This window comes from Chelonoidis abingdonii, chromosome 11 (genome assembly GCF_003597395.2).
Source record: "Chelonoidis abingdonii isolate Lonesome George chromosome 11, CheloAbing_2.0, whole genome shotgun sequence".
Classification (NCBI taxonomy): domain Eukaryota; kingdom Metazoa; phylum Chordata; order Testudines; family Testudinidae; genus Chelonoidis; species Chelonoidis abingdonii.
The window spans coordinates 45,187,826-45,213,253 of NC_133779.1; the positions used below are offsets into that span (position 1 = coordinate 45,187,826).

Genomic DNA, 25,428 nt, shown 5'->3' on the forward strand with positions numbered 1-25,428 from the left:
AGGGATCCCTCCCCGTGGGGCGAATGCAGCCGTGGGGACTGGGTATAACAGGGATACCCTCCTCACTGGGCGAAGATTGGCAGCTGCCTCTGGGGTGGGGTGTGGGGACGGTTATACAGGGATCCCCCCTGGGGCCAGAGGTTGCAGCGGCCTCTGGTGTGGAAGCGCAGAAGCTGTTTAAACCATCACGCTGCGCTTGCCGTGCCTGCCAGCAGGCTGGGTGCCAGGGCGCTGGTGGGTTCCGGTAATCTAGGGCTGATGGGAACTCCTGCAATTGGATACATGGCCAGGACAGTAATTTTGGGATCTTTTAATGAGCACCTGGTGGCGAAAGCCTGACCCCGACGAGCCAGTCCCAGCAGCACAGTGCCCCCTAGTGCCCCTTGTGGCATTGGCTCAGTCACAACTGCTCATAGGGTGCCCCCCTGGAGATGGGACCACCCTGAACCTCAAGGAGAGGCCCCACTGAGTGAACCCCGGCTGCAGGGTGCCGACAGTAGAACCGGTTCGAACTCTTCTCTTTCAGGGTAAGAATCCGAAAAGGAAACTGACTTGCAAAGTCTCCGAAGAAAAGCAGGCGTAAATGTGCCGGGGTCGAGGCAGCCAGCCACGCCAATGGAGGACCCCAGGGTGCCACCCCTCAGGCGCCAACGCGGAGATGAACGTAGTGCCACTGTCACTCCTCTCCTTTCTCACTCCCTGTTTCCTGGCTGTGACAGTGTGGCGGGCAGCTCCCTCGCGGGAGCCGGCAGCTGGGCAAGCTGAGCTCTAAGCTGGGGTTCTACAAGGGGCATTCCCACAACAGTAGACCGTCCCAGCGCTCGTTGTGCTCCGAGAGAGGAGGAGCGGGAGTGCGCACGGCAGGCTGATTTGGAAGGGAAGGGAGCAGAAAGGGGAGGGAGGAGTGGAGAAGAGGGGGGCTTGCAGAGAGAAAGAACAAGGGAAACTTGGCCATGCTGCAGCCAGGGTGCAGGGGTTTTGTCGCTTGGTGCTCCCAGGGCACGTTGAATTTGAAGCCACTGGAAGCTGGGATCCTTCTCCCAAAGCGGCCGGCAGGGTCCCGGGCTCCAGGCAAACACTGTACCTAGGGCTGGCTGCCTCCATCACACATAGGAAATACTGGTATGAAACCCCAGGAGCCCCCAGCCCATTGGGGCCCAGTGTCTGCGCCACCAGGGGCCGGCAGAGCCCCTTTATGTGCCTTGGGCGCCTGCGCTATTTTAATTACCATATAAAGCCCCCAGCTGTGCCTTTCCAGCTCATCGGCTCCAGGGTGGTTCCTTTTAAGCACCGACTATGGGCAGCGCAGAGCCTGGGTGGCAGGGTGGTGTGGGGGCTGCCCCGCTTGGGTGTGCAGGGCTTGTCAAAGAACCCCCCCACGCCAGCCATCAGCCCTGAGATCAGCAAACGTGAAGAGCTTTAAAGGGCAAATGGACACCCTCGCGCACAACGGTTCTGCCTCTCAACAGCTGAGCCCCATGAAACGGGCAGCTGTGCACTTTTGTTTCCTGTCCTGGGTCTCGTGCGCCCGGCCACCCCCCACCAAGGAGCTGGTCCCCAGAAGTCAGCTGGGCGAGCTCAGGCCTTTCACTGAACCAGCCCTCTGTGGGGAAAGAGAAAACCTTCGAGTGCTCAGCCGTGTGTTTGCCTACGTGACCCCACCATGAGGCCGGCTCCTGCAGTGGCCTGTTGTGTACAGCCCCTGGGCTCTCCACTCCCGGCCCTAAGACGCGGAGCCCACCACCAGAACACAGACAGGCCCACAGGAGCGGCTCTCGCCGCCACAGCGCAGGCTGGCTTGGGCCAAGGAGATCTGGGGACTGATGTGGATGGTGGGAAGGGCCCTGGCCCAAGAGTGCCAGCTGCCTGCAGGGAACCAGGGCAGGACAAGAACCTGGGTCCTGAGGCGAGTGCTCCTGCTGGGGGGCTCCTGCCCGCCACCCCAGCCCTGGAGCAGTGGTCCCCGGGGCATGGGGCATGGCGGTGGCAGAGTTGTCACTGCCTGGCCTGGGCAAGTGGGGTCCGCCGGAAGCACGGGGACCCTGTGGGCAGCGCAGGCCTGGGGGTCCCCGTCTCCGTGGCTGGCTTATGTCTGGGGCTGAGCGAGATGCAGGGGGCAAACGTCCGCCGTTCCTGGGGGCCTGCCGGGGGGGGGGGGGGGGGGGGGGGGGGCTGCCAGACCTTGAGCAGCGAGACGCTGCAGCTATGGGGGGCGGATTCCCAGCTCCAGGGGCCGGCGCAATAGACACGCCACCAGCCCGCCCCTAAGGCCCCGCCCCCAGCCGGGAACCACGCCCACTACCCAGCCCACTCCAGTGGGGCCGCGCCCGTCAAGCCAGGCCCCGCCCCGCGACCTGGGGAATCCCTGCGGCCTTCCCGTCCAGCCCACGCGCCGCCGCACGCCACCTCTGGCCGCCTCTCGCTGGCAGCTCCAGAAGCGCCGTGAGGCCAGATGGCGGCGCAGCGAAGCGGGTCCGGCGGGTGAGAGAGGTAGGACCCGCCCCCGTCGCCCATGGACGCCGCGCGGCTGGGCGCGCTCCTGCTCGCGGCTCCGGCGTTCTGGCCTGGAGCCTCGGGTGATGCGGGGCCTGGGACCCCCCCGATGGGCGCGCCCCCGGCCCGCCTGACCCCCCCACCGCGGCGCCCCCCCCGGCGTCTGACCCCCCCCCCCCCCCCCCCCCCCCCCCCCCTCCCCCCCCCCCCGCCCCCCCCAGCCCCCCCCCCCCCCCCCCTCCCCCCCCCCCCCCCCACCCCCCCCCCCCCCCCCCCCCCCCCCCCCCCCCCCCCGCGGGCTGCGCCACTCCTGTCCTGACCCCCCCGCTGGGCGCCCCCCCGCCCCGCCTGACCCCGCTGGGCCGCCCCCAGCCCCCCCCCGCCGCTGGCGCCCCCCGCCCGCCCCTGAACCCCCGCGGGACGGCCCGGTCCCTGAACCCCCCCGCGGCCCCCCCCCCGGCCGCCTGCACCCACCCGCTGGGCGCCCGCCCGCCCTGACCCGCCACGCTGGGCGCCCCCGCCCTGACCCCCCCCCCGCTGGACGCCCTCCCGGCGCGCCTGACCCCCCCCCCGCTGGGCGCCCCCAGCCCTGACCCCCCCCCGCTGGGCGCCCCCCGCCCCGTCCTGACCCGCCGCTGGGCCCACCACCCGGCCCGCCCTGACCCGCCCCGCCCCATTTTGGCGCCCCCCCGGCCCCCGTCCTGGACCCCCGCTGGAACGCCCCCCGGCCCCGTCCGACGCCGCCGCCGCTGTTGGCACCCCTCTCCTGACCCCCCGCCCGGCCCGCCCTGACCCCCTTATCCGCTGGGACGCCCACCGGCACTGTCTGATCCCCGTCGCCCGCCCCCGCTGGGAGCCGGCCCCACCCTGACGCCGCCGCCCCGCGGGAGTCCCGCCCAGCCTGACCCTTCCGCTGGGGCCCCCAGCACCGGCTGAACCCCCCGTTGGCGCGCCCCGGACCTGACCCCCCGCGGGAGCCCCCGGCGCACGTGCCTGAAACCCTCCCCCGTCGCCCGCCCCCGCTGGGAGTCCCCCCGGCCCCACCCTGACGCCGCCGACCCCCGCCTGGGAGCCCCCCCCAGCCCTGACCCTTCCGCTGGGAGCCCCCAGCACCGGCTGAACCACCCCGTTGTGGGCGCCCCCCGGCCCTGACCCCCCGCTGGGAGACCCCCCCGGCGCCCGTGCCTTGAACCCCTCCCCCGCCCCGCTGGGTGCCCCCCCCAGCCCTGCCCTGACTCCCCTGCTTGGCCCCCCAGACTGTGCCACCCAGTTATGCTCCCCCTACGGAGCCCCCCTCTGGCCGTGGGGAGCCGGGGCCTGGCGCTGGAGGCCCTGCAGGGGGGCAGGGGCTGAGGGTTAAGCCGGGCAAACGGGTGAAGCTGCAGGCGAAGCCCCTGTGGCATTGGCAGCCTGTGAGCGGCCTGAGCCCCCTGGCTGGGCAGGGCCCTTGGGCGGAGCCGCCCCCTTGCGCGGTCCCAAGAGCCCCGGTTCAAGACACCAGCCCCTTTCCGATGTCCTTGCAGGCTGGCAGAGGCGACAGCATCGAGTGAGGCCAAGAGCTCAGGTGGGTGCCAGGGCGGCGGAGCTGGCGCTGCTAAAGTGGTTGTGGGGCCTGGTACCCGTCTGGCCTGCAGGGCTCTTGCTGGCTGCGGGCTCAGGGCAGGAGCATGGCTCTTCCTGGAGATAAAGCCCCCACACTTGAGTCCCCCGGGGTGAGCTGCGGCCTGCGGTGCCATAGTGCAAGTCCTCAGGTACCCCCGGTAGGGTTTATCCCTGGGGCCTTGCTGTGGGACTGAGGATCCCAGCAGTGAGTCCCATTGCAATGAGGATACATGCTCCAGACCATGCTTGTTCTCTGTGAGGGACAGTTCTACGGGCAGGGCATGGGGGGATGTCACTCACTGGGGGCAGAGCATACAGCTCCAGGCTCCCAACACTGAGTTTGGGTTTGACCCAGACTCCCTTGCTGACATCATAGCAATGGGGGGAGGCTGTTGGCCAAAAAGTGTCAAAGACCCTTTTCTTGGGGGGGGGCCCCCGCCCTGGCATGTGCTCTGCTGGGGCTCAGTCAGTATCACTCACAAGCTTATTAGGCTCAGTGGAAACCTGACAAGTGCTGACAGTAAAATCTTTCTTCTGTCTGGGTGTCTGCTGCCCTTCTATCCAAAGTGGTTCCTCCTCTCTGCAGCCCGGCCGCTCCGACTGCAGGCCCAGTGCGGCTGGACCGGGCTCTGAACCTCTCCCCTCTCTTCTCAGTGAGCCCGCTGGTGACCACGCTGTGCTGGCAAGCAGAAGACTTTGTCATTGTTCAGGATTGTGCCCCATGCACGATCTTCCAAGCAGTAAGTGGAGACGAACTGCCCTGCAGTTGGATAGCGGGGACTGGGGGGGCTTGCTGTCTACTGCTGGTGGTTACATCCTGCTCTGGCCCCTTGCTTGGGGCATGCTGTGTGGGATGCACCCTGCCTGGGTCAGCCTGAAGGTGCAAAGCAGAGATCCCTCAGGGTGGATGAGGGGACACCAGCTGTTGTGCCTCACAGAGCAGAGATCCCTCAGGGCTGGCAGGGGGAATGACACAGCATGCCTCGCAGTGTGTGTGAAAGTAGGTTTGGTTTGATTGCAGAAGACGATGCCTGAGTGCAGCATGACTGGCTTCATCGAGCAAATTAGCTGCGCTGTGTCCAAGAAGGAGGAGTACAAGAGGTAAGTCAAGCCCTCGGACCCTGCGGTGCTGCTCAGGCGCAGCGTGGGGCGGCCAGGGCTCGCTGGGCCACAACCTGGGTGTGGCTGCTTCATGCCAGACTGCACCTAGCATGGCTATCATGGGGTCCCTGCAGCCAGCCTCCCCTGTAATAGCGGGGCACCTCCCAGCATCTGCAGGCTACCTGGTCGTGCGGCGCTCCAATCCCAGCCCTGTTGACTTTCTCCTCTCTCTGCAGCTGCCGCTCAGTGGTGACAGAAGCACACAGCTTCTGGAAGTTTGAGGGGGCCATGATCTGCGTTGCTGTGGTCTTTGCCCTGTTGGTCATGTGCCGCCAGAGGGTGCTGGACAGGAAGGCCCTGGAGAAAGTTCGCAAGCAGATCGAGTCCATTTAGTCTCTGTCGACTTCCCAGCAGCCCTGGAGCTGCCCACCCCCTTTATCCTGTGCGGGGAACTGGGGCGTGGATGTTAATCCCATTTCCCGCTCCAGGAAGCTGCAGCAGGAGGATACTGGCATCCGAGATTGAGATCTGCTGTGTCCTGGCAGAGAGCACCTCTCTGACAACTTGGGAGCGCGGTTCAGCCAACTCAGAGCCACGCCGAAAACCGCTCTGCTTGCTCCTTGGAGACTCAGCAGCCGGCTGGGTCTCCAGGCACCGGGGATTCCCCTCTGTCCATCTCACCTGCCATGCGGAGAGCCAGGGTCCCATCCCTTCTTAGCTCCTTCTCTCCTGCTGTTAGTGCGCCCGAGCAATCCTTTTGTGACTGGCAGCTCCTGGTGGGATATGGGGCATGTGCCCAGTGGGGGCTGCCACCTTGCATCTCTCGGAATTAATGCAGCCCTCAGCTCCTCTCCCTACGCAGGTTCTGACCCAGTAAACCCCAAGCCTAGATGCAGGAGTGGCCTCTGGGCTGGCCAGTGCCCTGCTGTGCTGGCTGTCCAGCCTGGCGCAGTGAGGGAGGGCTGTTGGTTAATACAGGTCCCATGCTGGGGCAGCCCACAGGGCACAGGGGACTTGCTGTCCAGTTACCGCTGAAGCGGAGCGTGACCCTGCCTGGCTGAGGGGCAGCAAGGGACAGCGCAGCCCTCAAGCAAAGGAGGGACGCCATTGGCAGCATCTCCTCCATTCCCTCAGGGCAGCTGGCTTGTCTGCTGAGGGAGTCCAGGCAGCCCTCTCCCTGCCCTGGGTGCATCCCTCCCATGACCCCAGGGCAGCAGGCCAGATCATGGCACACGCTTCCCTGCTGCTCCATGCTGATGCCATGGCTGGTCTTGGGGGCACGAGGGTCCAGCCTGTTTTCATTGAGCTTAGCGGACCAGCCTCATGGTTCTGCTTTAATGAGGGCCAGGAGGAGGGGAGATGTTTCCTCTAGCTGGATGACTGGCACTGCCTGCCCCGATGCAGCCGTCTGCAGGGGATGGGGGGACTGCTCCCCGCGGCTGGCTGTGGGGGTGCCGGGATCCCTGTGCTAGGAAACTGCTGGGCTGGCCTCTGTCCTGGCCTGGCACTGCCCCTCCCGGGAGCCGTGTTGGGCTGATGCTATTGCCCCTGCCAGCACAGCACTTCCTGCAGGCATGGAGGGAGCTCAGCCAGGCCTCCTAGCACCAGTGTGCCCTTCCCCCTAGGAACACCCCGGCTAGCAGCTTCTCTCCTGTCCCCGTCACCCCAGTTCTAGGGCAGCAAGTCACAGCCAAGCCAGCGTCTCTCCCACCTGGGGGCCTGGCCGTGTCCTATGGGCATAGGGCTCTGATCCAGGGGTACATCCCAGCGCTGACCTCCAACCCCGCCAGCCCAGCCTCCTGGGAACCACGGTCTTGTCACACTGCACCCTGCTGCTGTAGCCCAGGGCCCATGATTGGCAGGCTGAGGGGATGGAGGAGGTGTCTCTGGTGCTGGTAATGGGCATTGTCTTCTGGCATCAGTCTGAGCTCAGTGGTCCGTGTTCCTGTCCCATCCTGCTGGATGTCCCCTGTGGGCAGTGATCTGAGCCTGCCAGGGAGCCCATGTCACAGCTGTCACTAATTACCTCCCTTCAAAGAGCAGGGAACCAGGGCCCCTGCAGGTGGGTTCCCTCCAGCGCAGGCTGGGGCCAGCTCCTAAACTCCCTAGACCAGAGTAACAGTGATTAATGTGCTGAGTGTCACCTGCTCCCGGCTGCATCTCGGACACGGCAAGGGGGGTGAAAGCTCCAGCTGTGTTCTCTGCGTTGTCTGGGCTAACAGGAGGGTGGGGGCAGCTCTGCAGGTGGATGTTTAGGAACTTGCCAGTGCCCTGCTTGTCCCTGCCCCAGCCGGAGCAGACAGGGCTGGAGTCTGGAGCCATTTGAACATCCCCTCCCATGAGCTGGCCTGTCTCTGGGTGTTACCGGCAGTGCATGGAAGGGGCAAGGGGCCAAACCCTCCCTTGGGTGCCCCGACCGGTGGCAGTAGGGGGAGCATGTGGGCGTTGCTGGAGCAGGCAGCTGCACAGCTAATTGGGAGCTGGGAGCAGGCTGGTCTCCCGCGGCTGCCCCTGTGCTGAGGGATGTTCAGTGTCACTGCTCTGGGTGGGCATCTCCTCCCACGCACCCAGCTGCTCCCCTCTCGCTGCAGAGCAGCCCAGTGCACTGCTGCACAGCACCCTCCTACCTCCCCCAGCAGAGCACCCCACAACCGCCCCCCGGTGCAGCTGGCGTCACTTGCTGTGTGACTGCCCCAGCCCTGCAGAGCTCCTGCTGCTTCCCGTAAGGGGAGAGTTAGAGCTCACGGCTCCCTCCCCTGCCCTGGTACTGCAGTCCTCCCGTTCCGGTCCCTTAGTGCTGCCCCGGGGCCAAGCTCTGGGCTCAGTTGCTCCGTGGGGCTGAGGTGACTGACCCTTGGTGCCAGGCTCTAGAGCTGGTGCCCTGGGACCCAGTGCTGCCAGGGATCTCTGGGGAAGACCCTCACCCAGGCCTGGCGGTCCCCAAGAACAGGCAGCAGGCTGGCTCGTGTCCACCCCTCTGCTGTCCCTCAAATGTAGTCATGCTGAGGTCGCAAGAGGCTGCAGGTGGCTGCGCTTGGCTCAGCTCAAACAGTCAGGGTTTATTTTTTTAGAAGGCTTTTACAAAACCGAACAGAACCAGGAATGTCATTAAAAAAAACTTCCAAAGCAGTGGTTTGGTTTGGCTGTAAGGTGGAGGCGTCTGGCTAACAGGGCAAGTGGCAGGGGAGCCGGGTGGGGCGCCGAGGTGTGGTGGTGGGCTGCAGGCAGCAAGTGAAAGCGAGACAAAGCCTGTGGCCTTGGTTTCACCATTTTGACTGAGCAGCGCCCCTGGGAAGTGGGTGGTCAGAGGAGCAGGAGACCCTAGCCCTGCGGCAGCCTCCTGGAGTAGCCAGCATTGCCACCCCCTTCTTCTGGGCTCTGCTGAGCAGAGTGGCCACTGCCAGCCTGCCCTGGCTTCCTGCCCGGGGAATCACAACACATAGCAGCATGGGAGGATGATCTGTGGCTGGGGGTCCCTCGCATGCAGTGGCTACAAGCACCTGAGGAGGAAGGAGTTGCAGGTGGCTCCATGGGGGCAGTCACACAGCCTGCCGATGCGGGCGCCCTTCTTCACTGCGCAGGCCTGGCCGATGAAGCACTGCGGGGACAAGGGAGGCAGAGCTGTAGGGCGGGGCTGTGCCACGCAGGCAGCACTTGGAAACAAGGCTCCCCCTGTGGTTACAGCTGGGCCTCTGAAACCCCTCGGCAGCAGGGTCTCGGGGGTCAGTAGGATCCCCCTGTGGGGCAGGGGTTGGATTCCACCCTGCAGCTCGCTGGGTGGACACTGGGCTCAATTCCAGCATTGGCACCTCTGGTTAATTGCTAAAAGCAACAGACTTTGGCCTCAGCCAGAACTGTGCCAGTACTGATTGCATCTGCCCCCTCGGTGCCAGGGCTACCCTGAGAGCTGGGCGCTCTGTGTTAAGAGGAATCCCATATCCCTGGAGCAGAGATGGGCAGCGTTCCTGCTGAGCCCAGGGCTGTGCGTGGCTGGGTCAGTGAACCCCGGGCAGGGGAGCTGGGGTGTCAGCGCCCTGCCCTGGCTCCTGTTTGAGGGTAGCATGAGCTCAGAGCCAAGCCCTTCCAGCTGCATCGCGTGGCTGGGAGAGGAAGCAAAGTCAGCGTCTGCAGGAGGCAGCCCCCTTGCGAAAGAAGGCCCCCTCGGGCTGGCTGGCAGAGCGGGTGCTGCAGGTTCTGGCCACGGCCATGAAAAGATGCAGAGAAGAGCAACAACAACGAGCAGGGGGTGGAACAGCTTCCGTACACGGAGAGAGTAAACAGCCTGGGGCTGTTCAGCTTGGAAAAGAGCCGAGTGGGGGAGAGGATGGAGGGCTGCAGTCACGACTGGTGTGAGGGGAACGTGACATGGGAAGTGTTATTTACCCCTTCACATAACACACGGCCCAGGCGTCACCCAGCCAAATCACTGGGCAGCGGGTTTGAAACAAAGCGAAGAAGGCACCAGGGGATGTTGTGAAGCCCCAAAGTGTGGCTGGGGTCAAGGAAGAATTCACAGGGGTGGGTCCGTCAGTGGCTGCTCACCAAGATGGACACGGATGCAGCCCCATGGCCGGGGCGTCCCTAAACCGCCGACTGCCAGAAGCTGAGACTGGGCGACGGGATGGATCAGTCCATAATCACTCTGCGCTCTTCCTTCCCTGGGAAGCACCTGGCACCAGCCTGTCAGAGGCAGGACGCTGGGCCAGCTGGCCCGTCGGGGCCCCCATGTGCCCATGGAAATCGATGGGGGGAAGGCAAAGACGTGGCCTTTCCCCATCGCTCGAATGGCTCCAAAATGCTCCTGTCTAGCTCTCCTGGGCCCGGGGCTGGCCCCCGACCACACCCACCCTGCCCCTAGGCTGCTCAAGCAAACCCTTGGGCTGGCGTGCGGCTGGTCACTGACCGATCCCCAGGGAGCACAGCAGGGCCCCCCAGCCAGGGACTGCCCTGGCCCTGCGCCTGGAAGAGGGACGAGCAGCAAACTCAGCTGGGTGGACAGACAAATGGAAGCACAGAACTGCTGGGCGCTGGGTGAGCCCAGCTGGGGCATTAGCTACACACATGGATCCTTTAGCCACAGAATCAGAAGGGGCCGGATCAGCCCCAGACGCTACCTTGGGGACTTGGTTATATTTCTTCTCCCAGGTGGAAATCCTCTTGCTCTGCAGTTTCTCCAGCACATTCTGCAGCTCCACCAGCTGGGTGCGGTGTGAGACAAGGAGAAGAAGGATGGTGAGTGCAAAGCCCTGCCTCAGGGGCAGGCTGGGGCAGCTCGTCTGCTGGAAATTGCTGCTCTGTTCAAGGAGTGGGTGTGACAGGTAGTTACCCTGCACTCCCCTGCCACAACCGCCTGATCCAGGGCTCCTGGCTTCACCCTCTCATGAAACTGACACAGCCAGTCAGGGGGCAGAAAACTCACTGCCCAGCCCCTCTCCCCACATGCTCCCCTTTGCAGCAGACTGTCCCATCCAGCTTTTCACATGAGAGCACAGGGACTGGCCATCAAGCACAGCCACCCGGCTGTGACGCTGGCCAGCACCAGCCGCTTCAGAGGAAAGAGCAAGAACCCTGCAGTGATGGGGTGACGCTGCCCCCATGGGGTCTCCACCTGGCCTGTCAGAGTCTCTTCCTCCCGGGGTTTGCATCGGGGCTGCCCTGCCTGTCTCCGGACTATCTCAGCCTTCGGGGCCATGAGGGAGCCCAGGGGGTCACCAGGAGGCACGTGTCTGCATGCAAAGACACAGGCAGCTAGGCTGGGGTGAATGCCCCGGCCTGTGGGAAGCGCTGGGGGGTGGCACAGGAGAACATGCCTGCGCCCAGCTGGAGGCAGGAACTCACCAGTTGTTTCTCATGCGGCTGGTACAAGTGTTTCAGGGGTAAGTCCTGGGGTAGCTGGGCATCCCCATCTGCCTCCTGGTGGGCCAGGAGAGCCAGGCAGAGCAGGAGCATGGTGGCTCGCTGCATGGCGGGGAATCGGTGGGGAGCTCTCTTTGGGGCTGGGGCACGACGGGTGCCTGCTGCCAATGTGCCTCTCCGAGCGCAGCAAGAGACTGGCCTGGCAAGCCGCGCCCAGCCCACGCACTGGGAGGTGGGAGGTGGGATAGGCTGGGGGGAGCACGGCAGGGGCTGGCACAGAGACCTCCTCTCCCATTGGGGGCTGCTGCCAGAACAGGCTGCGGTGAGTAGGATGAATGGAGGAGTTGGGGTGGGGGCTGGAGCCAGGTGTCTGAGGGGGTGTTAATATTTATGAGAGGGTTAATGTGTGTTTGGCGAAGAAGAAGGGAATTAAATGTAACAAATCCCTCATCCACCAGCTCCCAAGGGCTCCGGGCAGCAAAATCTCTCTGTCAGAGTCTGTCCGTTCCCCCCACACCCATCCATCCAGCTAATCTCACTGTCTGGGTATCTGTCCCCTCAGTGCTCATCCATCTCTCAGCAGAGCGCTCTGGCTGGGCCCATGTGCATCCATCTAACTAATCACGGCGTGCGTCTGTCTGTCCCTGGGGCACCGGCTCTCCCGCTTGGCCGCGTCCGCCTCTCCATCCTGGTGACAGCTTGAGGTCGGGCCAAATCCCTTCAGCCAGGGCCGGGAGCTCGGCGAGAGTTCAGCACTTGAGCTGAGAGGAGGCGTCTGGCTGCCAGGTCTTTCCTGGGAGCAGCGCTTTCCCCTCTTTGCTGTGGGGTTGGAGCCAGCTTGGGGACAATGGACCCGTCCCTGCTTGGTTCAGCCCCAGGACAGATAAAATCCCGTCCTGGCTCTGCTTGACTTTGCCAGGTGGGTGCTGGGCAGCTTTACCCTGACCTGTGTCAGAATTGGGCTGTGGGCACAAGGCCCGGGCCCCAGGCTGCCCAAGGATTCAGGGGGCCTAGGGTCTTCGGCAGCGGGTCCCAGGGCGGAATGACCCCCCCGCCGCCAAATTGCCGCCAAAGACCTGGAGCAGAAGCTCCAGGGGCCCAGGCCCTGCAAGAGCTTTCCAAGGCCCCTGGAGCGAGTGAAGGACCCCGCTCCAGGACCCCCAAAAAACTCCTGTGGGGGCCCCTGTGGGGCCTGGAGCAAATTGCCCCACTTGCCCCCCCAGCCCCGACAGCCTTGCCAGGCCCCATTTGCAGCTGTCCAATGGAACCAGGTTACAAGTTCTTGCTGCAGACTGGGGGGGTCCCCGACTGCACCCCGTCGCCAAGGTTACATGCCTACCCTTGTGCCTCTGGCAGCTGCTGCCCTCCCATGCCATGAGCAGGGCTGCTGGCATCTAGGCACCTTGGAGTTCCCAGCCGCCAGCCTGTGTCAGGCCCTGGGCAGAGACGCTGCCTGCGCTGGGCTCCTGCCAGGCGCTCCGGAGCTTCGGGCTTTTCCTGCTAAGCCACTGGAGGAGGCTCTGCCCTGAGCCAGCCTAGCAGGTTGCCGCCCGCTGGGGGTCAGGGCACCAAGGCTCTACACGCTGCCTTGCTGGGTGACAGCCCAGTCCCTGCCCCTCTGCCATGCCCTAGCTGCGAGTGCTTCGGGGCAGGGCCTGGCCCGTGCCTGGCACAACAGCCCTCAGCTCAGTCGTGCCCCTTGGGTAATGAGAGCTTGAGCCCGGCTCAGGACGGACGGGGCCCTGGGCAGCACCCGAGCTGGGCCCAGGCCGGTACGAGCATCACAGCACCTAGCCAGGATGGGACTGAACGCCACAGTTACACCAGAGGGGAATTTACCCCATTGATTTTCCACCAGACCAGCCAAAATCCACCCCCCGCTTGTTAAAAAGATCCCTCCCTGCTACCCATCCACCAGTGCCTTGCGTTCCTGCTCACCCAGCATGGTTGGGGCCTGTGGATGGAGCCTTCTGGGGAGCAGGTGGATTCCCTCGGGCATCGTTCGCCCCACACCCTAGTCCTGCATCCCCCAGCAGCCCGATCCTTGACCACTAACCTGGCACCACGAGCATCGAGACTGGGCCTGGTTCAGCCCTGCACCCAGGACAGCTGAGTCCTCTCCCCAGGTGGGGTCACTGGAGTCCCTGCCGAACACCCTGTCTCAGGCCGGTCTCTGCTCCAGAGCACGTGGGGCTGGACTCCTGCCCTCACTGGCCTGGCCCCTGCCCCCAGCCTCCCTGGCTCCTGGATGCTGGCGCTGGAGACTCAGGTCTCGGGAGGCCCCAGCTCTTCCCATGAGCTCGGCTCCCCACGTGGCTCTGAGCAGCCGGTGGGATCCCGTGGCAGACGGAGTCCCACTGGGGGTGGGGGGCGTTTAATGCTCTCTGGAGGTCAGCCTGGCTCCTGCCCTGGCCTGGCCGGGAAGGGGGGTGCTGCTGCTGCACACACTGTGTCACGAACTGGGACTGTTCTTACTGTGGGCTGTGAATGCTGAGTGGGGGGCTGCACTGGGGGATGGGGGACTGGCTGGAGGGAGGGGACCTGAGCAGGTAACGGGAGAACCCAGGAAGGGGATAGAGGCCAGGTGACACCTCTGCCCGGGAAGCTGAACAAAGGCTGGGGGAGGAGACGCTGGGGGAAGAGGGTGGGGGTTTCAGGAGGTGGCTGGGGAATGGAGGGAAGCGCCGATGGGGTTCTGACCCCCCCAATTGGGCTGTGGTGCCCCCAGGACCCCAAGATGCACCTAATTGGGGGGGGGATCCTGTTGTCTGTACCTGCAAGACCTGTCTGGGACTGTTCCTGTCATCTAATAAACCACCTGTGTTACTGACTGGCTGAGAGTCCTGGTGACTCGCAGGAAGCCGGGGGTGCAGGGCCTTGTGTCCCCCACACTCCATGACAGCTGGGGATTCCCGAGGGTGGCACTGACCCAGCCTCAGCGCCTGGCCTGAGCCGCTGATAACGCTGCCTGGCAGGGAAACTGATTGCCCGCTGGGAAGTGGGCGTGTGGGAGGTGCTGGCTGCTGCTGGATGGGGCTATCCTCCCCTCCCTGGGGCAGTGTGCCCGGCTGGGCCAGGAACGGATTGGCCCTTGTATGGATGCGGGGGTCTGGTTGCCAGCCTGTGCCTGGCTGGGGACCAGAGCTGCTCAGCCCCTTGGTGCCAGCCCCCCAGGGGATGCTGCCCCCCATGGGACATCGCCTGGCTCCTGCCTGGCACCTGCTGCCTTGCCCATCCCCATGAGCTCCCACTGGATTTGTGCCCAGCACAGGGCCTGGGGATGCTGGGCAGAGCCAGTGCTGTGGGGACGTAGGGGCCTGCGAGCTCCCCCCACATGCAGCAGGAGGATCTGAGGTGTCATGGGGGGTTGGGAGGTCTCTGGGCACCACCTGGCACAACGGGTGGATCTGTGTGTTGGGGGGAGAAACCCGGACCCAGCCCTGCCCCACCAGCCTGGCATCACTGCGCGAATCTCCCCAGGAGCTAACAGGCACCCTGCTGCCCACGAGCTGCTAGAACGAGTCACTGCCCCAAGTATGAGGTGCTGGCCCGAGGGAACCCCCCCAGCGCTAGCCCCCTCCATGAATCCAAATCAACAGAGCCTTGAGCCCCCACACCCACACATCGCGCGCCATGTGGCAGGTTATGTAAGGGATGCACAAACACAACTAATCTGCACCCCCCCCCATAATCATGCCAGTCTGCACTGGGATTAACCACATCCTGGGCCCCTGAGCAGCAGGTACCCCAAGGCCCCTGAGCAACGGGGTACCCCGGGCCCCTGAGCTGCCAGGTACCCCTGGCCCCTGAGCACCTGGGTACCCCGGGCCCCTGAGCAGCCGAGTACCCCAAGCCCCTGAGCACCTGGGTACCCCGGGCCCCTGAGCAGCTGGGTACCCCAAGGCTCCTGAGCAGCTGGGTACCCCGGGCCCCTGAGCAGCCGGGTACCCCAAGGCCCCTGAGCAGCCGGGTACCCCGGGCCCCTGAGCAGCTGAGTACCCCAAGCCCCTGAGCACCTGGGTACCCCGGGCCCCTGAGCAGCTGGGTACCCCAAGGCTCCTGAGCAGCTGGGTACCCCAGGCCCTTGAGTAGCCGGGTACCCTGGGCCCCTGCGTAAGCAGGGAACTTCCAGCACTGGGGTTCTCAAACTTGCTTGCACAGCAATTCCACCTTCTGACAACAGAAATTACTCCCTGACCCCAGAGAGGGGTCGAAGCTGGTGCCCAGGGCTGGCCCCAGCTGCCTGAAGGGAGAAGCCTTTTGGGGGGGGTGGTAACGGGCCCAGCAATGTGAGTGCGTCATGTCTTGGGGGGGGGAGGTGCGGGGTCTGTGTGTGTGTACACGCGTGTGCAGTGGGGGGGGCTGTGCCACTGGTCGGGGGGGGGCACTGGTTTGCTGCCCTATGCTGTTATAAACGGCCATTGCAGGAGAGCTCAGGGCCATTCCCAGCTAAGGGGCGGGGGGGCCCCCACCGGAGCTCAAAGCTTGAGGATGCAGCTATTGTGTGTCAATCAAAGGGGCTGCCCCCCCACCCCCCAGCAGAGAGACTGTCATGGGACAAGGCCCCGTCAGCGGAGAAAGGCTGAAGCAGCACCCCCACTTCCTGGTGGACACAGGCCCAGTTCCAAGCTCCCCCCACTCCCCGAGCAGCGTCTGGGAAGAGCCTGTGAAGCTGCCTCGTTAGTGCAGGGCTGAGGTTCGGGGGCTCCCTGAGCAGCAGCATCTCGCCCACATGGCCAGAAATCTCCTCTCCTGAGTGACGCAAACGCCTGGGGGCTCAGGGCAGGCAAGGCAGGGGGGGCTGTCGGAGGGGGGCCCGGGCTGCAGCTTCTAACAGCTCAGCTGTGTGGGAATGAGCCTGGAGCTGCGGCCTGGCCTCTCCCCGTGTGTGGGTGCCAACCACCCCAGATCCCAGCGCCCCACTGCAGCAGGGCCCAGGGCAGGGACAATGAGCCCCCGACAGCCTGAGCTGTCTCTAGCCAGGGCTGAGTGGCACCGGACAGGAACCGGGCTGATGGGCTCCATGCACACGGCTCCCGCAGCGCCTGATACCTGCTGCTCCATGCCCAGTAGGCCCCACTGAACACCCAGTGCAGGCAGGCCCAGGGCTGGGGCACTTGGGAGGCAGCTGGCTCCCTGGGCACCGGAGGAAGGCGACGGGAGGCAGCGATAACGCTCCGTGTAGAGACAAATCCCAGGGCTGGGGCCCTGTTCCCTCCAGCGGCAGCAGGACATAGAGCCCTGCCCAGCAGTGCAGAAAGGAGCGAGGTTCTGCACTGCTACACAAGCCGGGGGCTGGGGGACTCGGGGGGCTTCCCTAGCAGGCCGTGCTGACCCCAATGCCTTAGGAGTCCTGTGCTGCAGGGCATGGGGGAGGGGTGTGCGCCCCTCCATGCTGCCATGACATGGTGTGAAGGGGCTGCGATTAGATATGAAATTAGCCCCTGGCAGGTTGTGGTTTCCCTCGCCTGGTGTCTTAGCCTCGGCTCCTGCTCAGGTTTCCCCTTGTCATTCCGGTTGAATCTGATCCTTTTCTTCACTTCCTGGCCCAATCTGTTGTGTATGTTGCTGTTGCACAGCTGCCGAGGCCCACCCCAGAGGTAGTTGCATTTCAGTGCTAGGTGAAACAAGCTCGATGTTTCTGCAGAGCCTGTTAGGTGCTTTGAGATCCTATCGTGATGTATGCTCATTCTCTGCGCCCGGAGCCGCCTGTCCCAGACCAACCCAGAGCTGGGTGAAAACTAAACAGGATATTTTATTAACTAGAAATGCCACCCGCCACTAGCACGGGGTGAATGGGGGCTCATAATAGAAAACAGCTGTGCCACTAGCACTCCCTGCGATATGAACCCAGCTCCCTGCAATGCGCCAGGGGCAAGCTCTGCCCAGACCGGCCTTTTCCCATCTGCGCCTGGTGCAGCTGGCAGCATTAAAGCTTTTGTCTAAAACTGAACATTTCTAGCCCTTTTGGTTCCCACGAAACTGCCCCTCCTCCCCCCGCCACGGTGCTGCACCCCCGGGTCAGCAGAGAGCACAGAGAGAGGCGCCAGCAGCCTGGGGTATGGTGCTGACTCTGGAACCTAATGATGGACAATTGCCTGGCTGAGCATTTTAGTAGAAACAGATGGGCAATGTGGAATTGTGGGTGGAGCTGGGGGGTTGTGGGCGGAGCTTGACTGTGGCTACTTATTTCCTGCCAGTCAAAAGCCTCCTGGCCAGAACTGAATGTGCACGAAGTGCCTGCTGCCTTCGCAGAGTTCACCTTCCTGAGCGTGGCGCATGGAAATGTCTTGGCCTCTTTCTTCCATGGGCTCTTCAGGCTTCTGGCCATGTGCCAGACCGAGTGTGTTTCCCTTTGGAGCAGTGAATTTTCAGTCCCACGTGGTGGCTTCGTGTGTCGAGTTCTCGCAGCGTGTTCTGGAGGCTGATGGTGTTTTCGGTGATCAACACACAATCGTCCGTGACACTAAGATGCTTTAGCCGCTCTCCGTTCAGGTTGATTCCACCCTCCCAATTCACCCGCCGTGCTACCATTTCCAGGCAGGCTGGGAAGAGTTTCGGGGAACCCGGCTCCCCTCGTTTCACACCTTTCTTACCTGGGCTGCCAAGGGGGGATCAAACACCGGTTTATGCGAAGTGCTGTCAGAATTTGCTTCCTTTGCTCGTCTGCTGTGGTTTGTCGCTGCCCTGCCCTGGGAACGCAGCTCTCTGGCCTGTCTGGTCCCTGCTGCCCTCACATCTCGTCGCCATGGGCTGACTTAGCTGCGTCCCTGCTGGCTCCAGCTCCGTTCCCCTGGGGCAGCCCCATGGGAGCCGCCGGCTGCTCCAGCTGGGCCTGAGTGGTCATGTTTGTGCCCTTCTGGCTCCCGTCTGCCCCTTCCACTCCATCCTCCGCCACAGCCTCAGGCCCCAGCTGCTCCCCCAGGGGTGGTTCAGGCTCTGGGGCCGGCGGCTCCTGGGTGCCAGGGGCTTCGGCCAGTTCTGAGAACTCCCCCTGGTTCAGGATGTTCCTGGAGATCACTGGGGTGTGGGGGAAGGGCAGCATTAGGGGCTGTCTGGCAGGGCACACCCTGTGCCAGTGGGGCAGGGGTGCGGGGGGCTGCCCTGTGCTGGGGGCTGGTGGGGCAGGGGGCCCTGTGCCAGTGGGGTGGGGGTGCAGGAGGCCCCTTGTGCCAGGAGACCCTGTACCAGTGGGGCAGAGGTGTGGGGGGGGGCCTGTGCTGGGGGCTGGTGGAGCAGGGGGCCCTGTGCCGGTGGGGCAGGGACGTGGGGGTGAGAGACAGATGCTGTTTGTAGCCATGTCTCTGGACAGATCCCTTGGGGCAGAGCCAGGCCAAGCAGCACCAGGAAGGTCCCAGATCTGCCCTGGAGGGGAACAGCTCCGGGGAGCTCATTGGAGAGGGTCAGCCCTGGGGTGGGGGGCTCAGTTCTGACCCCTCCCTGGGTCTATGGGGAAGCTCCACGCCGCCCTGCAGCGTCATGGCTGTTACCTCCGGTGGGCTGGTAGCCGCCCTGGCTGCCCTGCGCCCCCCCGCGCAGGGGGCTATAGCTGGGGAAGAGGATGAGTCCCAGGGAGAAGATCAGGATCTGCAGGAGGAGGGAGAAGGATCAAAGCCCAGTCCCTGTGCAGCAGCAGGGGTGCACAGCGGGGCCTGGGCTATGGGTGGCTCTGAGCTCTGTGGGTGTGCACAGGAGCAAGGGGAGGGGGGCTGTGTGCTTGGGGGGGGTCAGTGAGTGCACAGCAGGGCCCAGGCTGTGGGTGGCTCTGAGCTCTGCAGGTGTGCACAAGCGGGGGGAGGGGGGCTGTGTGCTCAGGGGGATGCTTGGGGGGGGTCAGTGGGTGCACAGCGGGGCCCGGGCTGTGGGTGGCTCTGAGTGCGGGCATGGCCCTGGCTCTGCGGGTGTGCACAGGAGCAGGGGGAGGGTGTGTGGGGGTGCTCGGGTGGGGGTGCTCAGGGAGGTCAGTGGGTGCACAGTGGGGCCCAGGCTATGGGTGGCTCTGAGCTCTGCAGGTGTGCACAGGAGCAGGACTGTGTAGCTGTGGAGGGCTGTGCGTAGACGTGGATTGTGGGCACTGCTGCGTGAGTGTTGCCGTCCTGGATGCCCAGGCCCCCCCGCGCAGGGGGCTGTAGCTGGAGCAGAGGTGTCTGCATCGGGGGTGGTAAGTGTGTGTGGCCCTGGGGGGGGATGGAGGGTGTCAGTGTGTGTGGCTGGGAGTGTGCACAGGCCAGTGTCTGTGCGGACGTGCCCAGCAGTGTGTCTGGCCTGGCGCTGTGTGCAGGCTGTGCGTGGGGACACGTGCTCTGTGCCGTGCGTGGGGCCATGTGCTCTGTGCCCACCCCGGAGCAGGCCGTGCGTGAGGCTGCGTGCCTTGTGCCATGTGTGGGGCTGGGAGATTTGTGCCCGCCATGGAGCAGGCTGTGTCTGGGGCCGGGTGCTTTGTGCTGTGTGTGAAGCCGGGAGATTTGTGCCCACCCTGGAGCAGGCTGTGTGTGGGGCCACGTGCTCTGTGCTGTGTGTGGGGCCACATGCTCTGTGCCGTGTGTGCGGCCACATGCTCTGTGCCCATCCCGGAGCAGGCCATGAGTGGGGCTGGGTGCTTTGTGCCGTGTGTGGGGCCGGGAGATTTGTGCCCACCCCGGAGCAGGCCGTGTGTGGGTCCGGGTGCTTTGTGCCGTGTGTGGGGCTGGGTGCTCTGTGCTCACCCCAGAGCAGGCTGTGTGTGGGGCCGGGTGCTTTGTGCCGTGTGTGGGGCTGGGTGCTCTGTGCCCACCCTGGAGCAGGCTGTGTGTGGGGCCGGGTGCTTTGTGCCGTGCGTGGGGCCATGAGCTCTGTGCCCGCCCCGGAGCAGGCCGTGCGTGGGGCTGGGTGCTTTGTGCTGTGTGTGGGGCCACATGCTCTGTGCCGTGTGTGGGGCCACGTGCTCTGTGCCCACCCTGGAGCAGGCCGTGCGTGGGGCCGGGTGCTTTGTGCCGTGGTGGGGCTGGGAGATTTGTGTCCACCCCGGAGCAGGCCGTGTGTGGGGCCGGGTGCTTTGTGCCCGCCCTGGAGCAGGCTGTGTGTGGGGCACGTGCTCTGTGCCATGTGTGGGCCCGCGAGCGCGGAGCTCGGCCGTACCAGGACGCAGGTGCTGGTCTGCGCTGCCTTGCTGGACGGTGGGTTTGATCAGTGCTGCAGCCTGTCGCAGCTGGCCCAGCAGGGACCTGTTGGGGGGGAGACAGCATTCGAGGGGGTCCTGAGGGGGAGGGGCGCAGAGAACCAGCAGCGGAGCCAGAGCGGGTTGCTCACCCAGTGGCCTTTGTGCCACCATCATGTCAGGGATCCCTGCATCAACCAGCCACCCTCCAACACCCCTGCACCTTCCAGTGGCTTCCCCACAAGCTTCTGTTAATGCACGCCATGATCCTCGGGTGCGGGAGGGGGGGCGGGCTGGGCTGGGAGCCAGGACTCCTGGGTTCTCTCCTGACTCTGGCAGGGGAGTGGGGTCTAGCAGTTGGGGCAGGGGATGGGAGCCAGGACTCCTGGGTTCTCTCCTGGCTCTGGCAGGGAAGTGGGGTCTAGTGGTTGGGGGGGATGGGAGCCAGGACTCCTGGGTTCTCTCCTGGCTGTGGCAGGAGAGTGGGGTCTAGCGGTTAGAGTAGGGGAGGGGAGGGGAGCCAGGATGCCTGGGATCTCTCCTGGCTTTGGAAGGGATGTCGGGGCTTGTGGTCCCATCGCACTCACACATTGTGTTTCTCCAGCTCCTGCACCTTCTTCTGCAGCTGCTGGTTCTGGGCTGAACATGCTGCCACCCTGCCAGGAGAAGAGAGTAAGAGGGGTTCAGGTCCTGGCCAGCTGCCCTCCCAGAGCCCAGGAGAGCACCCCCTGCCCCCGGGACGCACAGACACCTGGCTGTGGCAGGGCAGACGGCTGGCACCCCGGCACAGGATCTGCCGGAGAAGGGTCACCTCGGCAGTGGGGGACACTCCCAGTGTCTGGCTCTGAGCAGGGCAGGCAGTGCCCTCGTGGGGGGGTGCTCTCACCGGCTCTCCAGCCCGTCGATGTATTCCTTCTTCCGCCGCCGGCTGTCCTGGGCCGACTGCTTGTTCCGGATCTTCCTCCGTACCTTCTTCAGGACCCGCTCCTCGGCCTGTGGGCAGACGCAGCCTGAAAGCTCAGCGGGGTGTCTCCCCCTGCCCTCCAGCAGCACTGCTTACGTCCCCCCCAGGATTCAGGGGTCCCAGCTGCAGGGAGCTGGTCTGAGGGGGCAAGTCCCTGTTCTTGTCTCTGGTCTGACCCCGCCCTGCCGTTAAAAGCCAGGTCTCTGTGGTTGCAGCCCTGCCTGCCTGCCCTGGGCATGTCAAGGGCTCCCGGGGCGGGTGGGGCCCGGTGGGTGGAGCTGGACTGGCCACCCTTGCCCTGGGGCCGGCTGCACCAGCTGGTGAGTCATAAAACCTGCGGGCCGCATGCCGGAGGCAGGACAGGCTCCCCCGTGGACAGGCTCTGTCCTGCAAACTCGCACCAGCAGTCACCCTCTCTTGCTTGGGCCTGCGCACACAGGTACTTGCACGTGCCCTCGTGCAGGCTTGCACGCTCCTTGCACACTTGGAGGCACACTCAGGACAGTACTGGCTCCCACCTGCACACTCATGCCCACTGGCTCCTGTACCTTGGTGAGGGGCAGGTTACTGGGCAGGGACACCCCCTCTTGTGACAGCAGCCGCTTCTCCTCGTCCGTCAGGAACAGATCCGGGAACTGCAGCTGCTGGAGAGAATCACTTTCTGCAGAGCCCGAGGTGGGGTCCTCCCTCCCCTGCCCCCAGCCCTCCACATCCCTCAGGGCCAGGAGGGGCACGACTCTCGCTCTGCTCCGGAGGGGAACCACGGTGACCCAGGATCCTAGACAGGGCTTGGGGAACAGGGGCAGCACCTCGGGCACTGTGCGCAGCTGCTCAGCTACAGGGGATCCTGATGGGGGCCATGGGGGGCTGTGGGCCGGAACCAAGGGCATTGTGCCACCTTCTCACAAAGTGTTTTTCCTGCTGCTAGGGGCAGGGGGGAGCCAAGTCCTGCCCGGCCCTTCCCCCCCTGCTGGAAAGCTGCCTTGGGACAGTCCAGCGTGAGAGGAGGGGGATCCTGAGCCGACTTACCAGGGCCACAGCTGCCTGCATGTCCCCAGCGCTCACCAGCACGGGCACCGTGCCAGGCCTGGGCATGGCAGACGGGGGTGCAGATGGCAGCTCATTCACGATGCAGGCGTCAGGGATCAGCAAGGGGGGCGACCAGTCACCTGGGGCCAGAGATGCAGCACGGGGGTCAGGCATGAGGCAGGGATGGCTGCTTCCCTGGGGCAGAGCTCCCTCCCGTGTGCCCAGCCTCTGAAAGGTGGGGCAGGAATGCGGAGAGCTCTACGGCCAGGACTGAGCAGGGATCCTGCTTCTCTGGCCCATCCCCTGGCCCACCTCCACCTGGGCAAGCGTCCCCAGGCGTAGGGGCCTCGGACGCTGCCCTCAGCCCCCCAGCCCGCCTCTCTGCTTCCCAGCTGTGAGGGGGGAGGCGCTGCTGGGCTTCGGGGCCGGCGGGGGCTAAAATGCTGATTATTGTTCTGGGGGTGAGGGGCAAGGGCCCGGGGTGATGTTGGGGCTGAGGGGTACAAAGTGCAGCAGACAGACAGACAGAGAGATGGGGGCCAGGGGAATGGATGGACAGAGGGGCATGGATGGGAGCTCCAACCATGCAATGTGGTAGGTTGCACAGAGCGCTCATCTCCGCCGGCCGCCCCATAGGCAGGACAAGGGGCAGCGGTGGGGCAGCGTGGAGGATTCAGGGGGATGACTGACTCCTCTCACCCTGAGGCTGCACTCCACCTCCACTAAACACCAGCCTGGGGAGGGGCAGGGAGCCCAGCACTGGTGTCTCTGCGGCTGTGATCCGTGCCCAGAGCCAGCTGCCTGCCCCCCAGCCCATGCTCACCCAGCTGGATGGAGACCACGTAGCTGTGGAGGGGGTTGCTCTGGTCGCAGACGACGGCGCAGAAGGCAGCAGGGGCCCCCTCGCCGGGCTGGGGGCTGTCCGAGCCGGGCTCATCCGAGATGCCGCTGTCGCTGCCTGGGCTGTACACCTTGTTAGGGTTGATGATCATGTTGAGGAAGTCCTCGGGCTCACTGTCGTTCAGCCCCTGCAATGGGCACCGGGGACGTGGGCTGGAGCCGGCGGCCCTGGCCTGTCCGACATGGGAAGCAGGCCCAGGATGGGAGACGCCCAGGAGAGGGCACCTTGGGGTTGTAGGCAGTGCCCCAGAATGGGGCTAGGGGCACCTGGACGTGCTGCCTTGCCCAGACCCTGCCTGCTGGCGGTTTCAGCAATGCCAGGGTCCGTCTGCCGCAAGTAGGAGCCTGACCTCCCTTGCCCAGTCCAAAGCCTATCTCTGCAGCCCTGATGGGACCCTTCTCCGGCCCCTGGCCGGTGCAGCGCAGCTGCATGTGGTGGAACAGCTGCTGGCTCCCTCCCCAGAGGTAGATTCCCCCACCCCGAGGCAGTCAGGGCCCCATAGGGCTAAGGATCTGGGGCAGGGCCCTAGGAAGCACGGACCTGGTTCCGGTGGGGCCAAGACCTGGCCTATGTTGCTCCTGCCCCCGTGCTGCAGAGCAGGCATCCTACAGTGACCTGAGGAGCCTCCCTGGGCTAGTGCCTGAGCCCCCCGCTTGCCCTTCCCCTCCCCACTCTGCAGTTGGGCCCCTACTCACGCTGCCCCTGCTGACTGCCCATGGCTCAAAGCCCTTCTCCAGGGCGGGAGCCGGCTCTGGGAGGGCGAATGGGGGATCTGGGCTCGGTATGGCACTGCTGGGGCACAGCTCGAAGAGAACAGCCCGGAGTGCGGGGCTGCCGGGCTCCCCCATCTGGGACAGACAGAGACAGACAAGAGCACGTCAGGCAGCATCACTGCCCACCTTCCTCTCCGCCCCACCACACCCACCCTGCACACCCGAGCCTGGCTGGGCATCCTGTTGTGACGGCTGCACCCTGGGGACCCAGCGATTCAGAACAGAAAATCCTGCCAGTGCCACAGAGCTGAGCTGGGACCAGCAGCCCGGCTGTGCAGGGGGCAGGGCAGGGCCACCTTGACTTTCACCTGCATGCGTCTCACCTGTGAGCAGGCCCGGCACGGGTAGTGCAACGCCTGGTGCTGCTGCTCCCTGAGCACCCCTCTGAGCACTCATGGGTGCACAGTCACACGCTCGTCACCAGACGTACACACAGCGTACATGCAAACTCCCACAGCACACTTGTGCACACACATACACAGTGAACATGTGTGCAGAGCTACATGTGTGTACACACACACACATACACACACACACGGGAAACACTTTCTGCTGGTTTACAAGGCCCTGGCTGAGAAGCTGAGTGTGTCCCCGCCTCACCCACGGCCAGGAGGTGCCTGTTCCCACTGAGAGCTGCGTTTCTACAATCCCCTGATTACTGAGCGCCAGGTGCCGGCTGGGAGTGGCTGGGGGGCACCAAGCCCCTGGTGCAGGGCCCCCAGGGCTGGGCCTGGGGCGATTATGCTGCACAACCTACCTTTGCCTGGTTCCAGGGAGCAGGTTGTTACCCAGCCAGACTGGTTGCACCTAACACTGCAGCCTTTTGCTTCAGACCAGGATCTCGGCATCCTGGACAGCCCCAGCCAACGCCCACCCTGGGCCTTAAAAGGGCAAAGGGCTCCTTGGCACCCAGTGCACCCAGCCGAGGCAGGGGCTTTAGCTGCCAGCGGGTGTGGCAGGAGGAGGCTTCGGGCCTGGCTGTTGGCTCTTGGTGAACTGGATTTCCCTGCAAGGGGCCCGGGCCCAGAGACACAGGGCTGGGCAGGGGGGCAGGGGAAGGAGTGGGGCGCCCTGCAAAGAGGGGGGCAGGGGCTGTGGGGAGAGGGCCTAGGGTATTGCTCTCCAGAGCCCCTCTGGCAAACGGAGGTGCATCGGTGGGGGGGCTGCCCCTTTGTTACGCATTGTCCCCTCGTGTTGCTCAGCCCTCATATTTCCCCCGTCCCCTCCAGGCTGGAGTGGCAAATCGTGGAGGGAAGAAGCAACAGGCCAGGTTGTGGTGTCCTGTGTGTGTGACAGCTCCAGCGCTCGGCCAGCTCAAGCCTGGCCCAGTGAACTGGGGGAGTCTCATGCTGTCCCTCCTCCCACGCTTAACCCGGCGTGGCCAGTCCATCGGGCAGCAGCACCACCCACCCTGCTGGCAATGGCATGCACCAGTCCATGGCAGGCACCCGCCCAATCACACACTGGGTCACACATGGAGTCACATGAGCTCTCTCACACGCAGGGTCTCTCCCTCTCACACACAAGCGGGCTTGTGCGCAGGCACACACCCACCTCTGGTGTCACACGCACA

The 25,428-nt window shown here is 64.6% G+C and overlaps 3 protein-coding genes across 3 annotated transcripts; 1 reads left to right on the plus strand and 2 right to left on the minus strand.

Moving 5' to 3' along the window:
- Positions 1 to 1,977: 1,977 nt before the first annotated feature.
- JTB (jumping translocation breakpoint) lies at positions 1,978 to 8,325 on the plus strand. Its single transcript, XM_032793728.2, has 6 exons — positions 1,978 to 2,015; positions 2,430 to 2,576; positions 4,017 to 4,057; positions 4,750 to 4,835; positions 5,117 to 5,196; positions 5,433 to 8,325. Exons 1-6 carry the CDS (start codon positions 1,978 to 1,980, stop codon positions 5,587 to 5,589), a joined length of 549 nt encoding a protein of 182 aa, XP_032649619.1. The 3' UTR covers positions 5,590 to 8,325.
- Positions 8,326 to 8,427: 102 nt separating this feature from the next.
- LOC116832725 (cocaine- and amphetamine-regulated transcript protein-like) lies at positions 8,428 to 13,499 on the minus strand. The gene is made up of 3 exons (XM_032793652.2): positions 11,035 to 13,499; positions 10,311 to 10,394; positions 8,428 to 8,794 (listed from the first exon to the last, which is right to left on the minus strand). The coding sequence occupies exons 1-3, from the start codon at positions 11,158 to 11,160 to the stop codon at positions 8,687 to 8,689; spliced, it is 318 nt and encodes a 105-aa protein (XP_032649543.1). The 5' UTR covers positions 11,161 to 13,499; the 3' UTR covers positions 8,428 to 8,686.
- A 3,315-nt stretch (positions 13,500 to 16,814) lies between these two features.
- Positions 16,815 to 24,682, minus strand: CREB3L4 (cAMP responsive element binding protein 3 like 4). The gene is given in 11 exon segments (XM_075071027.1): positions 16,815 to 18,072; positions 18,543 to 18,639; positions 20,170 to 20,205; positions 20,207 to 20,255; positions 20,776 to 20,844; positions 21,075 to 21,181; positions 21,701 to 21,793; positions 22,182 to 22,321; positions 23,005 to 23,209; positions 23,778 to 23,930; positions 24,613 to 24,682. Coding segments are annotated over 10 exon segments (1,236 nt in total). The 5' UTR covers positions 24,613 to 24,682; the 3' UTR covers positions 16,815 to 17,785.
- Between the last annotated feature and the right edge of the window lie 746 nt (positions 24,683 to 25,428).